The 19,885-nt window shown below is 48.7% G+C and overlaps 1 protein-coding gene across 5 annotated transcripts in view; it reads right to left on the bottom strand.

The window, feature by feature from the left end:
* Window positions 1-19,885, bottom strand: part of LOC146893369 (E3 ubiquitin-protein ligase RNF213-like) — a 109,932-nt gene that overhangs the window by 51,829 nt on the left and 38,218 nt on the right. For all 5 annotated transcript variants that reach the window (XM_087909683.1, XM_087909679.1, XM_087909681.1 and 2 more), the window contains exons 15-26: window positions 18,699-18,879; window positions 17,037-17,210; window positions 16,639-16,788; window positions 13,978-14,561; window positions 12,745-12,910; window positions 11,363-11,580; window positions 11,044-11,184; window positions 10,770-10,937; window positions 8,433-9,588; window positions 7,686-7,879; window positions 7,381-7,536; window positions 1,980-5,576 (exon numbers count right to left, since the gene is read on the bottom strand). In XM_087909683.1, coding sequence (XP_087765809.1) covers window positions 1,980-5,576; window positions 7,381-7,536; window positions 7,686-7,879; window positions 8,433-9,588; window positions 10,770-10,937; window positions 11,044-11,184; window positions 11,363-11,580; window positions 12,745-12,910; window positions 13,978-14,561; window positions 16,639-16,788; window positions 17,037-17,210; window positions 18,699-18,879 — 6,885 coding nt within the window. The remainder of the gene's footprint in view (window positions 1-1,979; window positions 5,577-7,380; window positions 7,537-7,685; window positions 7,880-8,432; window positions 9,589-10,769; window positions 10,938-11,043; window positions 11,185-11,362; window positions 11,581-12,744; window positions 12,911-13,977; window positions 14,562-16,638; window positions 16,789-17,036; window positions 17,211-18,698; window positions 18,880-19,885) is intronic.

Genomic DNA, 19,885 nt, shown 5'->3' with positions numbered 1-19,885 from the left:
AAGAAAACTTATTGAGTGAGTTAACCCAGACCCAGAAAGACAAATATGATATGTATTCACTCATAACTGACTTTTAGACATAAAGCAATGAAAAACCAGCCTACAGGTCACAACCCCAGAGAAACTAGACAACAAAGAGGACCCTTAAAGAGACATACATTGATCTACATACAAAGGAGAAAAAGACAAGATCTCCTGTATAAATTGGAAACATGGGGGTCACAGGGGAGGAGTCAGGGAAGGAAAAGAGAGGAGTGGAGAAAAATGTATAGCTCAATAAAAAACAATATTGTCATATTGCACTATACATTTCTACCTCTGATCCAGATATTATTATATTGATACAATTTCACAGTTATTGTCCTCATGCTGCACATCTGCTTAAAGATTGTTTATGTTCATGTGTGAAGCTTTAGTATTTTAGCTATACAGGTTATTTAAGAATTACAGGTTAATAGTCACTCTTGTTTGTCATAATTATAGTTATGTTAATTAGGTTCTCCAGATACACAGAGATGTACTCCACATAGGTAATCTTCAAACACTTCAAAGACCTAAGGAATATGGTATTTAAATATTTTAATAACTCATGATTCTGTTGACATGAGACATGATTGCTCCTGGAAGCGCTGACCTATTCTGGAGAGAGTGGTAGACAACTGAAGATGCTCCACTTGGAGCTTGTTTGATTCTTCACAAAACTGGCCTTTGAGCAAGAACTGCCCTTGCCTTGATTGCTAACAGTATCCATGCTGTCCAACCTGGACAAACAGGATACAAGCAAAAATGACTGCTGATCCTGGTCAAGATAGGGTAGTATTGTCCTTTGAATCTCCCTGCTTCTACAAATGGTCTGTCAGATACTCTAGGCTTTAGCCAAAGTTGGTTGCCCCAATGTAACTGTGAGATTTTGGGTGACTGTCTAGGTAGCCAGCTGTTTCTGTCATTTCTTACTTCTTTTGAAAGTCGCTTGCTTGCACTTCCTATTCTCTCAGGTTATATTCATTTCTTCTCAGGTCTTTGATGGGGTTGAAGATTAGACAGTCACAACTACTTTTGTCTCATAACTTAGCTGAGACATTTTAGTATAAGACTTAGATTCCTCAGGATAGGACAGCTATTGAAATAATCTCTGTTATTTGATAATTACCTATAGACTAAACATTTTTATGTATTTCTTGATTGATGTTGTTCATGTTGGTTGTAGTTCTATTTTTGTGTATGTTTTTATTTTTTCTTTCTCTTGAACAAACTTGATATTTATTCTTATTATATAAAGTTTTGTATTAGGTTTAGAACTCTCTTATTTAGAAAAAAAGGGGGAATGGTTGTGGGAATTCATTCAGCCAATAGCTACGGAGGTACCAGCCCTTAGAGCATGGTCTGAGGTGCTACGTATGGACTGATAAGCAGAAATAAGAAGCAAGCTCGCTCTCTTACTCTAGATCTTGCTCAGTGTAAGGGGAGACCCAGGACAGTGAAAAGATAGCATGGGATCAGCAGCAACTTCAGAGTTTCTCTGTATTTTTAATTCATCCTTATTCATTGTAACCCCTTAATAAATTGGTTTTATTTACCTCTGTGTTTTTACACTACACTCTACCAATGAATTCTTCCAGAGATCTTCAATCTCAATACCTTTGTCCTTGCACGTGCCCAACCAGCCCTAGGGGTGCCTCTTAAAGAAAGCCACATCTGTCCTCCCATTGTGTGCATAGCAGGCCTCCTGTGGTGCTGACCCTGATTGAACACTGCCTTTCTAAGCTACACACACACTGACCAACATGAGAACAGTGTGAGGCCAGGGACACTGAACTTACCCACTGTGCTCAGAACATATGGGGAGCCCAGGGTCAGCATACCCATATCACCTATAAGTCACCCCTGCATTCAGCTTAATACAGCTTGAGTTCCTGACCCTAGGAGCCTAGGACCCTTGGATGACAGAGCAGAAGGTGAGGCTACGGGAAGATGGTCACCTCTGTGTAGACAGCCTGGCCCTCCAGATGGGCCATGCGCAGGTGGGCCTGGAGGAAGTCTGCGAAGGAGTTGTGTTGTTGCTTGGAAAAATACTTCTCTGACAGTTCCTTTGCAGTGGACAAACCCAGTGCGGAACCATTCAGCCGAACCACAGCATCTGGTGTCGCACAATCCAGCAGGATGAGCTTGGCCTCTTCAGACACCTTGCGGTACAGCTCCTCAGTCAGGTCTCTGGGGCCCTGCCTCTCCACGGCCTGCAGCACCACAGAGGCGCAGGCATCAGAGTGGTAGCCGATGAACGCGTCTGCAGGCCTGTACTTGTGCCTGGCAATGAGCTGGTCTGCTTTCACATCTGCAAAATCGCAGGCCCACTGTTGCAGCTCACGCACAATGTCCTTCTGCCACTCCTCCAGCACGGTGTTGATGTCCAGGTAGTGCTTCTCCAGCCGGTTGATGAGGGGCACAGGGAACTGTTTGTACACCACATCTTTCTCCTCAATGACGATGAGGCGGAAGTCACTGTGGACTCGACATTTGACTCGATGCGTACCCAGTCCAAGGTCCACGTACTTCTGGCCCCCAAGGTAGACATAGTACTGGTTGAGAGCATCATACAGGCTCTCGTACAGGTTCTGCAGGTTCAGGAGCACCACCATCTTTCCCGTCTCCATGCAGATCTTCACCCGGTTGATGTTCCTGCAGATCTGGGTGTATTCCTGGTCCTGGGGAAAGCTGGAGCCAAAGATGATCTCGGGTTGCTGGCCCTCACCAAAGAGCGTCTGCTGCAGGATCTGCAGGGCCACATAGTTCCTGGTCAGCACCAGCAAGTAACGGGACTCGGCCCCGTCCAGCCCCCTGCTGGACGCCCGCAGACTGCTGTGAATGTTCTGCTTGATAAGTTCCACAGTGCTGACGTCTTCCTTGTACCTGGCCCCGGGAAGACTGGCTGTAAAGATGTCCAGTGCCTGGATGTTGTCCTTCCCACTGAAGTTCCGAAGGACAGCATGAGCGATGTCTTGTGGGGAAAGCCCCCGAGTGGAAGCTTTGGCTTTGGCGAACACCATCTTGATGAGGCTGTAATAGTCGCGAAGCCCAAAGAATTCCTTGTCCTGGGTCTGACACACTGTTTCATAGGCCTTGGCAAAGGGTGCGAAATACCCTCGGATTCTGTCCTGAACCAGCCTGTCCGAAGAGCAGATGCCCTCAGCGCTCTCTATGAGCTCTTTCTCACTGGGACGGCCACGTGACACAAAAATGCCCCGGTTCATCTTGGCAGGATCCAGAGCCCAGTTGGAAATGCCAACAAAGCCCACTTTTTTGTAGGGGGTGGGATCATCGTCAATGCACCCATCTTCCAGCAGGGGGTGCAGAGTCTTCAGGGGCATTCTGGGTGAGTCTTCTGCCAGTCCCACCTCATCCAGCACCACCACAGAGACATACTGCTGCAGGTCCTTGCCCTGCTGGAAGCGAGCACACTGTCTGAAGGTGCCGATGATCCCTTGTGGGGTGGAGTGGGGGCTGCACTGGAACGACACCAGGTGGACCTGTTTCAGGCGGCGGAAGAGATCGGAGAAGGCAGACTGCCCTTGCATGGCGTCTGCTACAATGATCTTGGCAAGGGATTTGGAGCTGCCGGGCTTCCCCACCAGGAAGAGGGGGATCTTAAGCTCTATGCAGATTACCATCATGAAGACATTCTCCTTCAATGCCACGTTCCTGGCTATGTTTGTCCTAATGGGAGCCCCCCTCAGAAAAAGATCCTGTGCAAGAGTGATCTCATCAAGAATGACCTTGCTGTCATTGTATGGTTCCGGAAAGCACCTGCCAATGGCTGTGCGGTAGGATGCTTTCTCTTCTAAAGAGGCATGGTAACACACCCCAATGGCCATTACCAGGGACCAGAGAACAGGATCTCTCTCAAAGGTGTGTTTGCTGTCACTGGATTCCTGGAGAAAGTCATGGAGCTTGCTTAAGAGCATCTCGCTGTGGTCGTGAAACCAGCTGAAAACTTTGACACAGCGCTCCACATCCCGCAGGCTGACGAAACCACATTCATTCTCCCTCTTCCTCATGTACCTCTGAGAGGCAGAGAGTACATCCACAATCACAGAAGTGTGGACTTTTGTGATAAAGTCCACTCTCTGGACGATCTGACGGATGTAGAGGTTTTCAGCATAGTCATTCAGCTGTCCAAAGTCCCATACCAGAGGAATGAGGCTTGGAGGCAGAGCGTGGACGCGGTAGACCAGCTGCCGCAGCGGGATGGAGCCCAGCCTCTCTGCAGTCTCCTCTGCACTCACCCTGTATCCCAAACCTGCTGACTCCAGGCGGAGGATCATCTCCTGGGAGTGCTTCCGGTAAGGGTTGCAAGCAGCAATGACATGCAGGCCAGAGTCCTCCTTTAGACGCTCACCGTCCACCGCTCCGTCACACAGGACTTCTTTGATACAGCTCACAGCTTCCGTTGTGTTGGCTTCATCAAAGAACAAGATGGTGTTCAGCTTGTGTTGTTCTTTATTGAAGAAGGCTGTGTGCTCAGCATCTTTGACCTTGGAGTAGATCATGGATGGAGTCGTCCCTCCATGGACCTTCACCAACTTCATAGTTTCTGCTTCAATAGTACCACGCTTGAGGTCACTAAGGAATTTGATGAGCCTGGTTTTCCCACAGCCTGTCTCTCCCATGATGATAACTGGGATCCCACACCGAAACCGCATTTCAATGGCCAGGATCTTAAGCATATTGTCTGTTGTGAGTTCGTACGTTTCATCAGGGTCAATGGGCCTCTCACTCCCCAGTGCCAGGCAGAGTCTTTCAAGCTTCTCATGTCTGGGAAAGTTATCAAAGTTGATATTGAAGGGCACTCTCTGAAGCTTCAGCCCATCAAACAGTACTTTCGTCATGACATCCTTCTTGATGACCCTTCCATTTGAGGGATTGATGGCATCAACATAGCCATTGTTGTTGGGCTGCAAGTGAAAACCTATGAATGTCATGGTCATGTGGTCACCATTGAAGAAAACATAGGGATGGGGCTCTGACTCCCATCTCTTTCGAAGAGAGAAGGGAGCTAGGTCTTCTTCAGCAACTCCATCCATGGTGACCATGTGGTTACCGGGACTTTGGTCTGAAGTGTGGAGAGTCGGAGTGGCAAAATCTCTCGCCATTAAGATCATGAAGGTTACCACGAAGTTCTTGAAGCCCCTGAGTGTGTCTCCAGTAAAAGCCGGGTTGCAGAAGACAGAAGCCTCACAGTCTTTGAGCTGACAGTTCAGAAACCAAGCGAAGTTGCGGAGCTCTGCCCAGGAAGGGTTGACCACGCCACAGTAAATCAGGAAATGCTGCAGGCACTCCTCAGGGGAGCCTTCCACGGAGCCTTCTTCATACTGAAATGTGTCCAGGTTCTGGTTTTGGTGGAACCGTTTTAAATACTGGTAAGGTCTTTGGAAAGCTTCACTGCTGAACTCCTCCGGGTCCATTCCTGGTTCCATGTAGCTCTTATTGGGAGTCAGTTCCATGTTGATCACGTCCTTGGGAGGACGACAGGTAATTTTGGGGAAGATGTCAAGAAACCTGGTCAGAGGTGCACGTGCATTCTGCAAAGAGGAAATACACTGTCATTGAGTTTGTTAAAAACTGCCTTTGTGTTGGGGCTGGAGAGATGGCTCAATTGATAAGAGCACTCACTCTTCCAGAGGACCCAGGTTCAATTCCCATCACCAATTTGGCAGCTCACAACTGTCTGTAACTTCATTTCCAGGGGACCTGATAACCATGGCAAAACACCAATGCGAAAGAAAGGAAGGAAGGAAGAAAGAAGAGCCACCACCACAACAAAACCTGTTGCTGTGTTTTATCTCTTTAGGTCTACATGGGTTTAACCATTTCCCTTGTCTCCATAGGCTGGCATCTTTTGCCTGCTGAGGTTTTAAAGAACTGAATTAGAAGACACATTCTTAACTAGGAAGCATTTTTTAAGAATTCCGGGACTTGTTTCTTCACTATGTGCAGACAACCATGTGTAGGTGTGAGTGCCAATACTCTTTAAGTACTCGGGTCTAAGAGGAACACGTCTTCTCCATACTGGGTTATAGAATTAACAGGCCTGCCCACTGAGTAGTCACTCCACACACTTGGACATCAATAAAGGAAAAAGCTCCTTACTGTGAGTGTGTGTCTGGGCCTGGCTTATAGACACCATAGGATTTACACTCCACACATGCTGGGTCATTAAATCATTCAGCCAGTCTACACTTGAGTAGGGTGGAGAATTTTCTTTCCCGCAGTTGGTACCACACATGGTTAGTACACTTTCTTCCTGTCATAGTGGAGGCAGCGCTTCTTTAGCTAAATTCTACTTTGTGTGACTTGATCTTTTCTAAGGAAGTTTATTAGTAAATCCCTTGTAGCATTGATTATTACTTCGAGTTTATCCTGAATTACTGAGAGATGGCAGCTCTCAACAGAGCTGCAAGCCTGAGGTCTAGCCTTGTCACCCTCTGGACCATGGCATCTGTGTGCTGATCCTGAGGAAACACCTCCCAGAAGGTGTCACCTCAAAGAGGCTGGTCTCAGTCAGAGGGAGCACCCCACCCCAGCTGACCAGCATAAACTGCCCAAGCAAAGCAAAGGGTTCACTGTAGTGATTCTGGTCTCTTGTTAAGCACAGCCAAGTCTTCAATCCCTGCTGACCAGAGCCACAGCTTCTTACATCAAACCATTACTCAGACATCCCTGATGTGTCTTTACTTCCCTCTACACGGCACAAGTCAGGTCTCTACCATCTCTGTTACTCTCCGCGTGCTAATCTTACAAGCTCCCAGAAAATAGTCTACTGAGCTCTGAGCACTCAGTGACTCGAGTTCAAATGTCACCATAATTTTCTCCAAAGCACATGGTCAGGTCTGCCACAGCAATATCCCGTGAAGCTGGTACCAACTTCTGGCCTAATTAGAGTTTATATTGCTGATATAAAACCCCTTGACCTAAAGATACTTGGTCAGGATAGGGCTTATTTAATCTTACAGCTCTCGTGTTACACTCCATTACTGAGGAAAGTTAGGGCAGGAACTCAAGACAGGAACTGAAGCAGCAGCTAGAGAGGACACTGCCTACTGATTTGTTCTCCAGCATTTGCTCAGCCTGCTTCCTTGTGCCATCCAGAAGCACAGGCCTAAGGTGGAATTCTTCCCCACACCCTCACGGGCTGGGCCCAGCTACATCAATCATTAATCAAGGAAACAGTCTACAAACTTGCCTAAGGCAATCTTACAGAAGGATTTTCTCAGTTGTGCTTAACCCTTCTCTGATAACTCAAGCTTTGTATAAGACAAAAAACAAACCAGGATAAGTTGTGCATCACTACAGCAAAGCTTTGTGTTTGTTTTTCTTGGTACTCACCAGTTTAGAAGACCTCTTTGGCTGTATGGAGGGCTCTTGTGAGATTTCAACCACATATAAATGGCACGGGTTCCGAAGCCACATTTTCCCGCTTGTATCCATTAGGTACTGCAGAATGAGGAGTTTGAAAAGAAAGACAGGAATCCCAGTCTGGACCTGCAGAAGGAGACACAGGACTGTGAGGGTGTAGCCTTGACAGGGGGACGTTGATCAGGACTGTGTGTGGAGGGAGAAGGCAGTCAGGACATGGTAACCGTGTCTCCCAGTGGGGCCGGCACTGGGAGGTGATGATGTCAGACACTTACTGAAGTGCTGACATCAATGTGGACTATCATAGGCGTCTTCTGAGAGTCCCTCTCCAGGAACGGCAGGAGGGAGCTCAGGACCCGGCTCTCGTCTACCTGAGGGTCTGTCAAGCGAATAGTTTTCAGAGGCGCATTCTCTTCCTGTAGCTTCATTTTCAGGTTTTTGTGCAATCTGTTCACGTACAGCGACTTTCCTGCAAGGGGAACATGCAGAAATCAGACCCCAAGTCTACAGACAGAGAGGAAGACAATATGGAGATGTCGTGGGAGCTACTCTCTGTTTAACTCAAACGCATGCAGTGCACCATCGCTGCTAACTGGCTTCATGTCCTTAGAGTCCAAACTTTGCGTTGTCCTTGCTGGTGCACCTAAGTCAGCAAAGGCAAGAGCAAGGAGGAACAAACTCTCCCAACAGGACAGTGTGGTTCAGGGAAGATTGGACGGGATGAAGGAAGAGACAGCAACCAAAGGATGATCAGAGTTTCTGCTCAACCACAACCGACTTGGACGTAAGGGGCCAGGGGTTTGCAGAGGAAGTAAAACTGCAGAAAGGCTCCTGAGCGGAGGGAATGGGCTCTCAGGAATTGCCAGTTTTCACAACTAGGTGAGAAGGGACACTGGTCTACAGCTTAGGAGGAGCAAAACCCCTGAAGAAGGGCTTCATCTCAGTATCCCTGCCGGAAAAGGAAGCGTCATTGGGTAGTGTCTAGTAGAGAAGCCCTCTCCACCCCCAGGCTCTTTAATTACCAACACCAGCTCTTTCAGAGGTCACGATCCCGACACACATCCGGTCTCTGAATACAGCTGCTGCCGACAGGGTCTGCTTTGGGACCTGATAATGGTTCTCCAGGTAGGCCTGGATGTCCGGCAGTGGGGCCTGGGGCACCAGGGGGACTTTGTGCTGGCTGAAGGTGGAGGGGAGGTAGCAGTGCTCCCGGGCAGCATCACAGATCATCACCAACTGGTAGTCTTCACGGTGGCGCTGTGCGCGCAGGCTCTGGAAGAGCTCCTCGGCCCGGCAGCCCACTTCATAGCTCAGCTGGTCTGCGAACAGCAAGCTGTAGAGCTTGTGCTCCTGGGAGCCCAGCGTGAGGCAGCGTCGCAGGAATAGCTCCACCTCCTCCACTGTGGTCTCCGGGGTGCAGAGCAACACCTCATCAAAGGTGGGCAGAGGCTGCCTGGGGGCCTGCATATAGATGGCCAGTGCTGCCAGCAACACCTCAGAGTGGCCGCACAACACCAGGTTAGGCTGGCCAACCTGCATGCCTTCGGGGAGTGGCCGCTGCACGGGACAGTCACGCAGTGTGGCCAGCTGAGCCAGGCATCTACCCAGGGCATCCAGGTCTAGACAGTTGGGCAGGAAGGCACTCATGCACTCTGTGGATTGCTCCATGATAACACGAAGCTTGCCCATTAAGCTGGACTCAGAAAGTAGCTGCTGAGGCAGCTTTTCCACGACCTCCCTCAGGCAGTGTCTGGCAGCATCGCTTTCACAGGAACTGGTGGCTTCTAAGATGTCATGGACGGCGCATTCGCCTGTGATGAAGGACAGCATCATGAGGGCAGCTTTGCTGGGTCTGGGTTTCCTGAGCTCGCTGCTCAGGTAGACCAGCTGCTCAGCTGTGTAGAAGTTGAGGTAAAAGTGTTTGGCTCTCTTCTGGGCAACTACTGTTTTCCAGTGGTCTAGGAAGTCCTCCATCTGCCTGCAGAGGGCTCCCAGGAGCTCGATGACATCGCCACTCTCTGCCAACTGGCTCACCAGCTCCAAGCCAAAGTCCATGCGGATGGAGATGCCCGACCTGGGGCAGCAGTAGACCTCAGCAGTCCAAGACCTGAACAGCATGTTTCCCGCGCAGTGCAGGTTTATGAAGGCATGCACAAGCCGCTGCATGCTGCTGAAAACCTGGGGGAAGGGAGCCATGAGGTCAAGGCATAGCACAGGGCTGCAAGGAAGAAGATACACTAATCTACACACACCTGCCCACACACTAACCTACACACGCACACACTAACATACACACCTGCCTACTCACTAACATACACACCTGCCACACACTAACATACACACCCACCCACACACTAACTACACACACCTGCCCACACACTAACATACACACCCACCCACACACTAACCTACATACCCACCCACACACTAACCTACACACCTGCCCACACACTAACCTACACACACACCCACACACTAACATACTCATGCCCACCCACACACTAACATATTCATGCCTGCTCACACACTAACCTACACAAACCCACCCACACATAACTCACACGCACCTGCCCACTTACAGCTCCAAGATCTTAGGCTCAGGTCACTGGCTCACTGGAGTACAGTTTTCACAAAAATCTACCTAATATCCATCACACAACAGCTCTTCCTTCCTTAGTTACATGGTCAGCTGGATGAGAGGCCTCCCTTTCTTTTTCTTTTTCTCTTTCTGCCTTTTTAAAGAAAGAACTCACTACGTGGCTCTTTCTGTCCTTGAGTTCCCTATAGAACCAGACTGGCCTCACCGCCATCTCTGCCTCCTGAGCGCTGGGATTAAAGGTGTGTGCCACCATGTCCAGGGAAAGAAAAGGATGTCAATGTATAGACTGTGCACAGGTGCATGCGTTTGTATGTGTGTAAGCAGCTTGCAGGTGTGTGTGTATGTGTGTGTGTGTGTGTATGTGTGTTGTGACTATGTGTGTAAAGGTAGGGTCTCATGTTCCCAGGTGGGCCTCAAACTCAAGATCCCTCCACCTCAATAGGAGAATGATACAGAGTTGCTAGTTCATACAGGAAGCAAAGTGACTGTCCAGTGGTCTTATCTCCACAGCTCATGACAGCTCCTCCTGAGGCTCTTGAGGAGGACCTGTTGCTCTTGGGTCTGCCCGGCTTCAGATACTTCTCTGGGGTTGTGGTTTGTGGTGCCATGCATCCAGCAGAGCCATCAGTACCACCCTCTGGGTATCTGAGCAAAGCTCTGTGTCAACCCAGACATTTCCACAGCTCAGTAAGGAAAGCATCTGGGCCAGCATGAGGCCAGAGCCACCCAGTGGGGCAGCGGCACAAACCCAAATGCTCACCTCTGCAAACTTCTCCACCTCTCCGCTGCTGCTGTGGTCTTTCTTCCCAGACATGAGCATGAGCTTATTTAAAAGCTCCTTCAGCTCTTCTGTGGAGTAGCTGCGCAGCCCCTCCTGGGCACCACGGTTTTCTGGGAGGAGGAGGTGTAGGACGGTGTCTGGGGAAATCTGGGAAGCAGCACACACTGGAAAGTTAGTTTCTGGTGCAGAGTCCATGAGTTTATAGCAAGACCACAGGGCCACACAAAACTTCACCAGGATTTGGGAAGCTCACCTTCTGACCACCTTTGGGTGCCCTAATCACATAGATGCCCCTGTTGTTGATTGCTGTGGCCAGGGACAGAGACGAGAGCTCCACAGACCCGTGGCTTTCCTTCACTGTCTTCAACCACTCCAAATTTCTGGCAGAATCTTGCTATTGGGACAGAAGCAGGCAACAGGCTGGAGTGAGAAGCCATATTCTCATTGTTGCCCCCACCTCTGCTCTTGCTGCTGTACACCCTGCCCACACCCACGCTTTGTCCCTGTGCTCTGTCTTGTTCATTAAGGCCCCGTCACTCAACATATCTGTATTGGATCCCGAGTCGACTCACCAGCTTACTGGGCAGGTGCTGATCATTGTCCAGGGCCCTCCAGAGCTCCTGCAGATGATCCACAAACCCATAGAAATCTGCGCTCGAGTCCATCTTGTACAGCAGGGAGGCGTAGCCCTGCACGGCGTCATGGAAACAGGCCACCCGGTCCACGTCGATGTCATTCTCCCCGGCTGAGATGGAGGCCAGGTCCACAAACACCTTGAGTTCATTGATGTCTTGAGAGGAAAGAGGGGAGGTAGGCACGTGACCACACTGAGTTTGGGGCAGAAATCCTAAGTGAAGCTATAATTGAGCACCAAGGTAATGTCTTGTTTCTTCCACTTTCTGATTTGCTAAGAATGTGGAACATAATAATGAATCTATTTACTGACAGCTACCCTTTATCAGACAACAGTGTCCCAGGCATTATGCTAGGCTTGCTGTGTTCCTTATACCCTTGAGTCTACTACACCACGTCACTTAAACCACACAAACATAGAGACGTGGGCTCATCTGGAAAAGAAGATGCTGACGAGAGAAACTGAGATAACCCTCCACAGGCTTCTGTCCACTCAACAGGCACGCATGGAAAACCTTCATGAGCGAGTTACAGAAAACCTCTCTGGGCAAGCCCTGTCTTCTGGAAGAAAAGATTAAGTGGGGAGGGGAAGCCAAAGAGATGGCTCATGGTTAAGAGCACCACCTGCTCTTTCAGAGGATGTGGTTTCAATTCCTAGCACCCACATGGCAGCTCAAAACCATCTGAAACTCCAGCTCCGGGGCATCTGACACCTTCTGGCCTTCTGGGTACCAGGGATGTGAGGAAGGACAGACACACATGGAGAAAAAAAGCCATACACATAAAGTAAAAACAAAATTATTTAAATAAAAAAATGAAAAGACTGCCGAGATAGCTCAGTGGTTAAGAGAAATTGATGGCCTTACAAGGGATCCAGGTTTCATTTCCAGCACCTACCTGGTGGCTTTCAACTTATATTAATTTCAGTTCCAGGGGACACAACATCCTCTTTAGATCTACAGAGGCACCAAGCACATATGTGGCACAAATACATATATAAAGATAAAACACTTTTATGTACAAAATAATTAATAAAAATGAAATTTTAAATGTCCTTAATCTCTTCTGAGCTAGCAGTCATAGCATGCAGGAAATGACAAAGGAAAGTTTCTACACAAGAACCTGAGCGACGTTGTCTGAGTAAAATAAACCCCAGTGAATGAGCCGGCCACTGTCCCTTTGCCTAGTGAAGACAAGGAGCAGCTTTCCTGCTTTTGCACAGCAGGCAACCAAGGGGATATATTTCCTTAAGTACCAGAACCTCATAGAGAACCATAGGTGCCACCTTCAGGACCCAGGCAAGCATGAGGGCCGGCCATACCTTCCAGGGCCTCATGAAGCCAGTCCACAAGTTCCTTCTGCCGAGAGAGTTCCTCCAGGCAGCGGCGTCGCAGTTCACTGATGTCTTGGAGCAGCTTCTTGGCCCGGATGAACTCTGGGCTGATCTGCTTCAGTTTCTCATGGCGAAAGTTCTCGAAGGAATCTGCCTGGAAGATGAAGTTTAGCATGCACTGGTTCTAGTGTTCAGGTAGCCACCAAACACAACAAAACCAAGGCTCACTTAAAGGAGAACAACAGTACCTTCTCCTCCCTGGTCAAGGTAGCCCTTGTTCCTCCACCTCCTTGCTTGTCCCACTCCTCCCACTGCACAGTGAAGATTACGTGGTCTTTGAAATCTGTGCCTCTTCCTAGCACTACCAGATCTCTCTCTGTACATACATATTTCTATTTTACTGGTCCAGCAACAGGCCCACAGGTGACTATGGTGGTACAGACCTCTTATCTCAGAACTTGGAAGAAGAGACAAGTGGTTCTCTTTGAGTTCAAGGCCAGGCTGGTCTATATAGCAACAGCCAGGACACAGAAAAACTGTCTTAAAATGGAAAATAAAGACGCCCCATCTCAGCTCTGCCAGGGGGTGATGTGTCACTTGTTGCTGCCTAGAGCTGATGCAGTTACAACTGGGAGCTGTCTGTCCGTCCTTCCGTGATCAGAGCCGTTGTTAAAGAATATGGCAAAAGAGGCCATGGATTTGACAGAGAGAAAGGAGAGGTGCACAGGTGAGTTGGTAAAGGGAGAATGAGTCATTTTAGTTTCAGTAAAAAAGAACCTGGCCTCCTCTTCTTGAATTGCTGATCCCTGATGGATGTGCTGAAACTCACTGCCTCAGGAGTTACCACGTTAGTCAGGAAGAAAGCTTTGCTGTCCATCTGCTCCACCATCACCATCACCATCAGCCACCCCATCCATCTGCTCCACCATCACCATCACCATCAGCCACCCCGTCCATCTGCTCCACCATCACCATCAGCCACCCCGTCCATCTGCTCCACCATCACCATCACCATCACCCACCCCGTCCATCTGCTCCACCGTCACCCTCACCCTCGCCATCACCCACCCCGTCCATCTGCTCCACCATCACCATCAGCCACCCCATCCATCTGCTTCACCATCACCAGCATCCAGCCCACCCCAGGCCAGAAAGAAACCCTGGCTCTCAAGAACATCCAGGTTGGTCCTCGCCCCTCAGGAGGACAAGCAAACAACTTACAAAGTTTAACAACTTGTCAAGAACACTGAAGTCACCGGTCACGCCCAAAGTGCTTCGAACCTGAAGGATGACCTTGGCGGAGCTGACGGCCTGGTGCAGGCTGTGGTATTCCTTGATCTGTGCAACACGCTCTGGGATCCAACCTTTCTGCTCGTGGGGATCCACAGCGCACATGCAGTTTAGGTCAACAGTCAGCTCACCATATTTATCTACAAAGTCCCTGAAGATGTCATCAACTTCAGCAAAGGTGATCTCTCCTGACTTCAGGGTCTCATAGAGCCTGTAGAACTTCTCATAGCAGGGGTGGTACAGGCGTTCACAGGCTTCTGAGAGCAATAATTTCAACTGTCTGGGGTTCTGATTCAGAGTACTCAATGACTCTGCCGTCTTTTGCCAGAAGACTTGGAAGATGTGGCTGTCTTTCAGGGAGTCTAGCTGGTTTGCAATTTCTCGGATTTCAGAACTCATGCAGTTATGCATGTTAGTTTTGTGGTATGGGGAGCCAGGTAGGTCTATGAAGGCTTCATTGAGTTTCTTATTGCTGAGATCTTGAGAGTATATTTCTTCAATATTTCCAAACTCCACTATGGAAACCAGAGTGAAAGGTTGGATGTTAAGCCTCTGATGATAGTAGCATTTTATTTCAGTTTTCTTGTATTTCATCACCTCTCTTTGTCTCTCTCTCTCTCTCTCTCTCTCTCTCTCTGTGCGTGTGTGTGTGTGTGTGTGTGTGTGTGTGTGTGTCTGTCTGTCTGTCTGTCTGTCTGTCTGTCTGTCTGTTTTTTTGAGACAGGTTTCTCTGTGTCCTGCAACTCACCCTGAAGACAAGTCTGGCCTTGAACTCAGAGATCCGCCCTCCTCTGCCTCTCGCCACCACTGCCTGGCATCACTTCTCTTTCTCAGTAAGGGAAAGAAGGTCTGAATATGTAGCCAGGCTGACCTTCAGCTAATTATCCTCCTGACTCAGCATCCTAATGTCTGGGATTGTGGACATGCACCAGGATGGGCAGAACTAAAGCTCTATTTTGGCACTGGGAACAGATCCTCCAGCCTTGTAGTATTAGACAAAGGCTCGACTACAGAGCGTTAGCCAGTTCTCTGGTTGTTTCTCTAAGAAACTCAGATACAACCACTTGGATCATTTTCTCTGTAAAATATACACATCTTTTCTCCTTCTCACCTTGGTTTTGTTGTCAGTTTTCTTAGGAAGGAAAACACTGTAAACTCTGGGTAAAGGGTCAGTTGGGAAACAGGCACCTACTCTCTCTCACTCTTTTCTAAAGCCCACACTAATTATAAAATAGAAATTGTATCTTTAAGTCAGAAAATAAGCTGGTCGATGGTGGCACACACCTTTAATCCCAGCACTTGGGAGGCAGATGCAGGCAGATCTCTGTGAGTTTAAGGCCAGCCTGGACTATAGGGTGAGTCCAGAAAAACCATATCTCTCAAGAGAAATCAGAAACTGGACATTCATGGTGACACATGACTTTAATCTAGCACTTAGGATGCGGAGCAGGTAGATCTCTGTAAGTGTGAGGATAGCCTGATCTATAGAGCATCCACTGAGGGCAAATATGTCACAAAGGATTAGGACTATTGTGGAAAATTGAAGGTTTGTCACAAGTGTTTATACACTGGAACATTTGTTGTTTAGCTCTGTGAAGCTGGAATTCTTTCTTTCTGAAACACCTGGTGGTCTATTAAAGAGCTGAGCAGCCAATAGTGAGGCAGGAGAAAGGACAGGAAGGCCTGGCAGGCAGAGAGGATAAATAGAAGCACTCACTCAGACAGGGAGCGCCTGCCTCTTCCTCAGGAGGGTAGCTAAGCTGTGTCTGCCAGATGCAGAGTCAGGGCCAGAGGGCAGGGATATATATGGGAACATAGTTGGGAAGAGGCACAGATGACACCAGCAGGGTTAAGGGAGAGCCCACGGCAGCTCACCCATCTAGTGATGATGAGGGTGAGGTGCCCATCTCAGGAGAGTCACATCCTATGATGGGTGTCAGCAGATAGTTCTAGGACATAAAAGTCAGAGATGCTGACGAGCATGGCAGTAAATAGAGAGATGATGCTGATTCCCTCTGGCAAATGCAAACAAACCTGGATTGAAAAATTCTGGTCCCTGGAATGACCATATGGAATGAACATATAAATGTCAGGTGGGTGTGGCAGCCTGGCTGTATTTCTAGCCTGGAGAAGCAGGGATGGAAGAATCCCCAGAGCAAAATATCTAGCAAAGGTAGACACAGCAGCAAGCTCTGGGTTTGACTGAGAGACCCTGACTCACTGAGTAAGGTGAGAGATGGTGGTGGTGCATGCTTTTAGTCCCAGCACTGGAGAGGCAGAGGCAGGGGGATAACTGTGAGTTTGAAGCCAGCCTGGTGTACAGAGTGAGTCCCAGGATAGCCAGAGCTGTTACACAAAGAAACCCAGTCTCAAAAAATCAGAAACAAAAATAAAACAAAACAAAACAAAATGAATAGGGTGGAAGAGGTCCAAAGAATGCCTCCCAGTATCTGACCTGGGCACAGGCAATGCATATATTTATGCCACACACACATGCAAAATTTTTAAATTGTTTTAAAGCCCCCAGCTCTGCTACTGTGCCCCGTCATCACTGAGACCCCACACTTCCTCAGTACCACTCCTGGTGCGCACCTTCCACGAGGTGTCTCACTCTCCCAAACTGCCTCAGGAGGCTCTCCACGTGTCTCTTCTCTCGCTCGAGGAACAGCAGATCATCCTGTCTCCCGGCCAGCAAGTCCTCCAGGTCACAGGCCTTCTCTTGACGTGGCAGCCGTACTCTATCTGAAAAGAAAATTAACCGCTCACACAGTCCTGCTTGTCTCCCATGTAAGCGCTTTCTGCTGCCTTGCTCTGCACACACTGCACAGTCGAGCAAGGAGGAGGAACCAGGAAGACTCCTGCTCAGCCAGTCTGTGAGGACAGTGGATTCATGTACTTGGCAGCCATCATTTCACTGCTTGCTCATGATACTCCTCAGAACAATAAACCACAGCTTCTCAATGTGCTGACAATCTCAGCTTCATACTTACTTAAGTTCCAGATGTCAACAAACTGACGCTTGTGCTCAAGGATCAACTCCAGCTGTCCAATCACGATGGTGCCATCCTCAAGTTCCTCTGCAGCCTTTTGGAACACAGACTCAGCCGTAGCCATCAGCTCCCTGCCTTCCCCCGTGATGTTGTCTAAGATTTTCTCGTTGCTTCCTGACCAGAGGGAGAGCACATAGTTCAGAGCCCGGGTCTCCTGACCTCTTCGATTCCCACCAGGCATCCCTGATGACTCTGATGGTGCAGCGGCCGTCGGGCCGTGTTCTCAGTGTGACAACACTTGACTGTGTGTGGCTTCAGGTTCTGCACATTCTGCACCATGAAGTTATTCTGTGATGAAAACAGAACTCAGAGGCTGAGCAATAAGAAGACAGGGAGGCGCTTCCAATGGAAACTCCTGTGAAAGTCGTCTCTCAGGCCACACTTATGGGTCCAGCTCTGGGATCTTCTAGAGAACAAACCACAGGGTAGTAAAACAGCAGGGCCGCAGATCCTGGGGGCAGTGAGCTCATTGTGTCGGCACTGTGATGCCCCAAACATGCCAGCCTGCATGTGTTAAAGCCAAGAGAGCACCTGCGACCCCACAGACTTAGTGTGCTAACACTGAACAGCTCATCCGAGATAAAGGACACCCACATTCCAGGTGTGAACAGCCGCACATGGCTGCTGGAGGAGCCTGTAGGAGCCAAGTTTGCTGATGAATTTTTCTAGAAAACCTATTAATTGAAAAAACACACTTGTGATACTTCCAGGTGAACAGCAAATACAAATGGCACCCTCATCAGCACTTAACACTTTTGGCCTCACGCCTCACAAGCTGTTGGGGGGCGGGTCCCTGTTTGGGCTATCAAAAGATCTGGTGAGCATTAAGTGAGCATTAAACTCGCCTGGGCTTTTAGTTCAAACCCAGCACATTCCTGCTCCAAGATCTAAACACAACAGCTCACAGAAGACATGTGAGAGATTTCAGGGGAAGTCCTAACACTCGGGTCTGTGTTGCTGGGATTCACCTGGGACTTCCTGTTCTGTATGTCAATCAGCACTGCTCTCAAAGGGACTGCTCTGAAGGCCTCCTGAGCTTGTCTAGTTTTCCCTCTTGTGTGTGTGTGTGTTTGTGTGTGTGTGCGTCCACACATGTGCATACATGGTATGTGTGCATGCATATGTAGGCAGTCCAAAATCTCTCTGAACCTGAAGCTTGGCTTGTAGCAAGAAGCCACAGGTATCCTCGGACTCCATCCCCTACCCTGATGGGCCATCTCCCCACTCAGCGGGCCCTGTACCCGCTGGGCCATCCCTCCCAGCCCAGCTGTAATTCTTGCTGCTCTCGGCTTCTGCAGAGCAAAGCCAGTCAGTGTCCACACTGCACTTCCCGTCCCTTCTCCTGGAGGCTGAGGCCCTAGACTGTCGGGGGCAGTGCCAGGCACAGCATGGCAGCAGAGCAGCTAGGATGGAGCAGCTCCCAGTCAGCTGTGATGTCAGCTGTCAGGACGCCCGTGCCTGTCCTGGTCTCGGGCCCACCCTCCAGCTGCTTCCTCTATCAGCACAGAGCAGCGGGATGTCAGGTCTGCTTTTCTGCCCCGTTCTGCTCCCAGAGGCCAAGAGGATGCCCTCCCCAGGCTCCCCGCAGCCGCCAGCACATACCACACAGTTTGAAGAGTTGCCTCACATCTGGCCACGTGAGCAGGTATTTGAGGATCCCATCCATGTCCGACACAGCCTCCCCGTTGTGCTTAGGCCAGGACTTGGTTATCACAGCGGACAAGACAGTACCAAATTTCTGCAGATCTGGACAGGAGAGCCCCTCAAGGACACTGGTCTGAGACTATAAAGAAAGTGAGTAATAAAAAAATGTAATAATGTTTTATTAGTTTGTTTTAAAATAAGAGAAACGTGAAAACTTGGTGTGGTGGTACACAACAGTAATCCTAGCATTTGGAAAGGAGTCTAGCCTCAGCTACACAGAAAATACAGGGCCAGCCTGGGCTACTTGAAACCTTAACTTAAATTATTTTTTTCAAAAATTGCCCTTGATGACCTGACTGCAGGTCATGAGCATAAGCTGTGGGAGAGGACCCGGGGCTGCTGTCTTTGTAGGTCTGACTGAGGTAGATGTTTTTGTGCGGTGGTGGGTGATGCAGAAGATGATCTGAGAGCGCACATATCCGCTCCCATGGGAGGAGCCGCAGCTCCCATTCCTTTTCCTTCTGACTGAAGACAAGTTCCCTGAGTTGTACAGACTTTGGGAAACCTAAATGGCATGCTGAGAGAAAGAAGGCAGAGTCAGGGGAATGCCATGAAGCTGCTGCCGGCGGAAATAGACATGCTGAAACTTTGCTGGAGGCCACGACCTCGTGGTAATGCACAGATTAATGAAGATGGGATAAATTAAGATGTAAGCGTTAGCCAATAAGAAGCTAGAGCTAATGGGTCAAGCAGTGATTTAATTAATACAGTTTCTGTGTGATTATTTTGGGGCTAAGTGACCAGGACAAACAAGCACCTCCCTCCAACAGCAGCCCCTCTTCTTCCAACATTGGGGTTGCTTTATTGCAGTGTGGTTTTGTGGAGTTTTTAAAATTGCAACTTTTAGTTGCAATTAGATGTAATATATTTTATATATTAATATGATATTTATATGTAATTTGCATATAATATAGTTTTTGTTTTTAAAAGTTATTCTTTCAATAATATTTCAAATATATATAAAGTGTTTGCAGAACTTCAGAGGAAAATTGCTCCCTGGGGTATGAACCAATGGCTAAATGCTTGCCTAGCATATGTAAAGCCCTGGTTTGATGCTCATCACCACACAAAAAGAAAATTATATA

The sequence above is a fragment of the Myodes glareolus genome, chromosome 9 (assembly GCF_982192425.1).
Source record: "Myodes glareolus chromosome 9, mMyoGla1.1, whole genome shotgun sequence".
Taxonomy (NCBI): domain Eukaryota; kingdom Metazoa; phylum Chordata; class Mammalia; order Rodentia; family Cricetidae; genus Myodes; species Myodes glareolus.
Note: the sequence above shows the minus strand (reverse complement) of the source record. Positions and strands in the feature narration are given on the sequence as shown.